The sequence below is a fragment of the Nematolebias whitei genome, chromosome 6, assembly GCF_014905685.2.
Source record: "Nematolebias whitei isolate Nwh7 chromosome 6, NemWhi1, whole genome shotgun sequence".
In the NCBI taxonomy this organism is placed as follows: domain Eukaryota; kingdom Metazoa; phylum Chordata; class Actinopteri; order Cyprinodontiformes; family Rivulidae; genus Nematolebias; species Nematolebias whitei.
Genome location: NC_056503.1, coordinates 50,863,639 through 50,867,567, shown reverse-complemented (window position 1 = coordinate 50,867,567; position 3,929 = coordinate 50,863,639). Strand labels below are relative to the sequence as shown.

General features: G+C 39.9%; 1 protein-coding gene across 1 annotated transcript in view; it reads left to right on the top strand.

The window, feature by feature from the left end:
- LOC119411050 (retinol dehydrogenase 11-like) overlaps positions 1 to 1,980 on the top strand; it is a 4,986-nt gene extending 3,006 nt beyond the window's left edge. The window contains exon 3 of the mRNA XM_037677973.1: positions 1,724 to 1,980. Within this exon, the coding sequence (XP_037533901.1) occupies positions 1,724 to 1,980 (257 nt within the window). The remainder of the gene's footprint in view (positions 1 to 1,723) is intronic.
- Positions 1,981 to 3,929: the final 1,949 nt, after the last annotated feature.

Below are 3,929 nucleotides of genomic sequence, written 5' to 3'. Positions count from 1 at the left end.
TGTCTCCAGTGAGTCCCAGGTCTCCCCTGTCTCTCCTCTCTGAGGTTTATTAGGAATAGTGACTGAAAGTTGGGTTAACGTAGAACTCCATTTGTCCTCAGCTCGTGTATTTGTTGTCTGACACGTGCAGAAACCTAGAAGAGGAGACCCAACAAGGTTCAGTCAGGTTCTCTGGACAGTTTCTTTTTGTTGAAACATTTCTACTTTCATCCAAAAGACTTCATCAGTCCGAGGAGCCACAACAAACTCAGTCTTATAAATAGCACCTTTACATAGTGGGTCAACCAGTTTGATGGTGCTCAGATAGTTTCTGGAGTCCATCCTCTCCTCCACTGACTCGTCTGAGGTAGCCATGGCCAAAGTGGTTCAAAACATCAAAGTTCATGCTCAATCATCCACGTAGAATAATCCAACAAAGTTGAGTCAGGTCCTCTGGATGGTTTCTTTAGAAGAATGATCTTCCTCTAGAAGAGGAGAATTAAAGGAAGGAACTAATGCAGACACAGAACACACTCGAGCTGCTTTCTAAGATTTCAGTGCTTGAACCAGGCTTTGAAATAAAAGTAAAAACTTAAGAAAGTTTATGTAAGTTGATGACCAGCCGGTCGAAGCAGATGGACGCTCGTCCTGAGCCTGGTTCTGCTGGAGGTTTCTTCCTGTTAAAAGGGAGTTTTTCTTCCCACTGTCTCCTTTGTGCTTGCTCAGGATGAGAGACTGTGATGAAGAGTCAACCCAATCTGCTTCCTTAGATAGAGAACTTTCACTGATTGGCTTTTTATGAATGTTTCTGTTCAGTGCCCTGGGACGACTTCTGTTGACACTCGGAGCTACAACTAAATTTAATGTTGAATTTTCAATTCAAACCTCAAGAAACTTTTTTCCACATATCCCAAGGACAATTTGGAAACCAATCGGGCTTTGTTCAAGCCTTCTGTTGCAGGTGGGGTTTCCTGGAGTTGTGGCCAGAAGGTTGTGAGTGGTGTCTGTTGTGATCTGTTCGTAGACACCCGTAGCAATGAAGAGCATCAAGCTGAAAAAGTAGGCCTTTTAGGGCTTTGCTGTCTCACAAGACTTCTGAATTATCTAACAGGTGTCAAATAACCAGAAGGACTACATCTTCTGTAGTTGTGGAAGCAATACCTAGAAAGTGTGAGGAGTTTGGTCAGTGTTAGCAATGACTGATTAAGGGAGTGTGGTTAGGGTGAAGAAATTCTGTTGTTGGACTTTTGTGCTAGTCACGGGGGTCCTTACAAACCCTTCATAAAGTACAGGGTGATGTAGTACCAAGACATGTTGTGTTCATCTCATTTTAGGCACTGATGAAGATGAAATGGTCAGTTATTGAAAACCCTACAAGTGAAACAGTGTGTACTTCATCTAACAGGGTTGAGTCAGGTCCTCTGGATGGATTCGTCTTTGTTGAAACGTTTCGTCTTTTATCCAGAAGACTTCTTCAGTCTGTATGTGTGTGTACAGTGACGTGTACTTCATATTTTGCAAAGACTTTGTACACGTAAGATTACATGTCAACAGAAGTAGCAGTGACATAATGACGAGGTACATTTGAACCTTTAATTATCTGCCACCTCTGCCTTACAAGTCAGGTATGAGAAGTTTCAAGTGTTTCATCTGAGGGACAGAGCATAGATTGCTGGAACTGATCTGTTGTTGTGTTAGCTTAAAATACTTAAAACTGATAACAGTCTACTTTCTGTGTTTGCAGGGTGTGTCAGAACTAAGCTGCTCAAGGATGTAAATCCATTTTTACGAACACTCATGATACCTGTGGAAGTTCTGTTTATCAAGAACACCACCCAGGGATGCCAGACCACCCTGCACTGCGCTCTGCAGGAGGGCATTGAACATCTCAGTGGGCGTTACTTCTCCAACTGCACTGTGAAGGAAGTCGGCGCTAAAGCCAAGGATGATGCAACAGCAACAAAGCTGTGGGAGATCAGCAACAAGTTTTGTGAACTTTAATTTGTTTTTACTGAAAAAATATTGTGGGCAGCACGGTGGTGCAGTTGGTAGAGCTGCTGCCTCTCAGTAACCAGGTTACCCTGGTTCAAACCCCGGTCCAGGGGCCTTTCTGGGTGGAGTTTGCATGTTCTCTCCGTGCATGCGTGGGTTTTCTCCAGGTACTCCAGTTTCCTCCCACAGACCAAAAACATGCATGTTAGGCTGATTGGTAACTCTAAATTGTCCCTAGGTGAGAGAGTGAATGGTTGTTTGTCTCGTTTGTCTCTATGTGTCCCTGTGATGGACTGGAGACCTGTCCAGGGTGTCCCCCGCCTCTCGCACAGTGACTGCTGGACATGGGCACCGCTGACCCCCATGACCCTGAGAGGAAGAAGTGGGTAAAAGATGATGGATGGATGAAAAAATATTTCCAGTGTGCATTTAAATCAAATACAGGTGCTGGTCATAAAATTAGAATATCCTGAAAAAGTTGATTTATTTCAGTTTAAGGACCATGGTGTCCCTGTTGTTAACTGGCCAGCAAACTCTCCTGACCTTAACCCCATAGAAACTCTATGGAGTATTGTGAAGAGGAAGATGTGATGCACCAGAGCCAACACTTCAGAAGAGCTGAAGGCCACGATCAGAACAACCTGGACTCTCAGAACCTGAGCAGAGACACTGACTGATCCACTCCATGACATGATGCATTGATGCAGTGATCCAGACACAAGGAGCAACAACTAAGTACTGATGCTGAACATGTTCATACTTTATGTTCATACTTTATGTTCATACTTTATGTTCATACTTTATGTTCATACTTTATGTTCATACTTTATGTTCATACTTCATGTTCATACGTCATGTTCATACTTTATGTTCATACTTTATGTTCATACTTTATGTTCATACTTTATGTTCATACTTTATGTTCATACTTTATGTTCATACTTCATGTTCATACTTTATGTTCATACTTTATGTTCATACTTTATGTTCATACTTTACGTTCATACTTTACGTTCATACTTTATGTTCATACTTTATGTTCATACTTTATGCTCATACTTTATGCTCATACTTTTCAGTTGGACAACATTTCTAAAAATCATTTTTTTATTGGTCTTAAGTAATATTCTAATTTTCTGAGATACTGATTTTGTGGTTCTCATTAGTTTTCAGTTATAATCATCAACATTAAAAGAAATAAACATTTGAAATATATCAGTCTGTGTGTAATAAATGAATATAATATACAAGTTTCACTTTTTGAATGGGATTATTGAAATAAATCAACTTTTTCATGATATTCTAATGTTATGATCAGCACCTGTATTTCTTTAGATTATCTATATATTGTTATAGTATACATGCATCATATGTAATTTTCTAAAGTTCAATATACCACTTGGACACTGGATATCCCATGGCACAACCATGCTTCTGTCTGTAAAACTGTCACTGTACTTGAAATAAGATGAGGAAAGACAGAAGTCTGTTCATTCAGCCTTTATTTCTACAGGTTAGTCTCATTGAGCCTCGAGGACTCGTTTACAACAGAGACCTGGTTTAACAAATAATGATGACACGACAGGAGACAATCATAAAAAAAGCATATAAGTTGAAAAATAAATGGAAGAAAATTATATTACAAAATGAAACAATAACATCTAGATTATAAGACGATGTAGAAACTAAAAACAGGAACATCCGCAGGAACTTATCAGATGTATGAAGCCACTTAGAGAGGTCAAAGGTTGAGAGCTTCAGATCTTTTTACAAGTTTTTTTTTGTATTGAACGCTTTTTGAATCTTTTTACAAGATATTCCAGGAAACGGGAGCGGAGTAGGAGAAGGTCCTTTTGTTTGGAGGGAAGGAAAGTCACAGATACAAGGTGTTTCCTAACATTCAGGGTTAGACAGGATCTGTTTCTGAAAAAGAAACAAGAAGACTTTCCTTCCCTCCA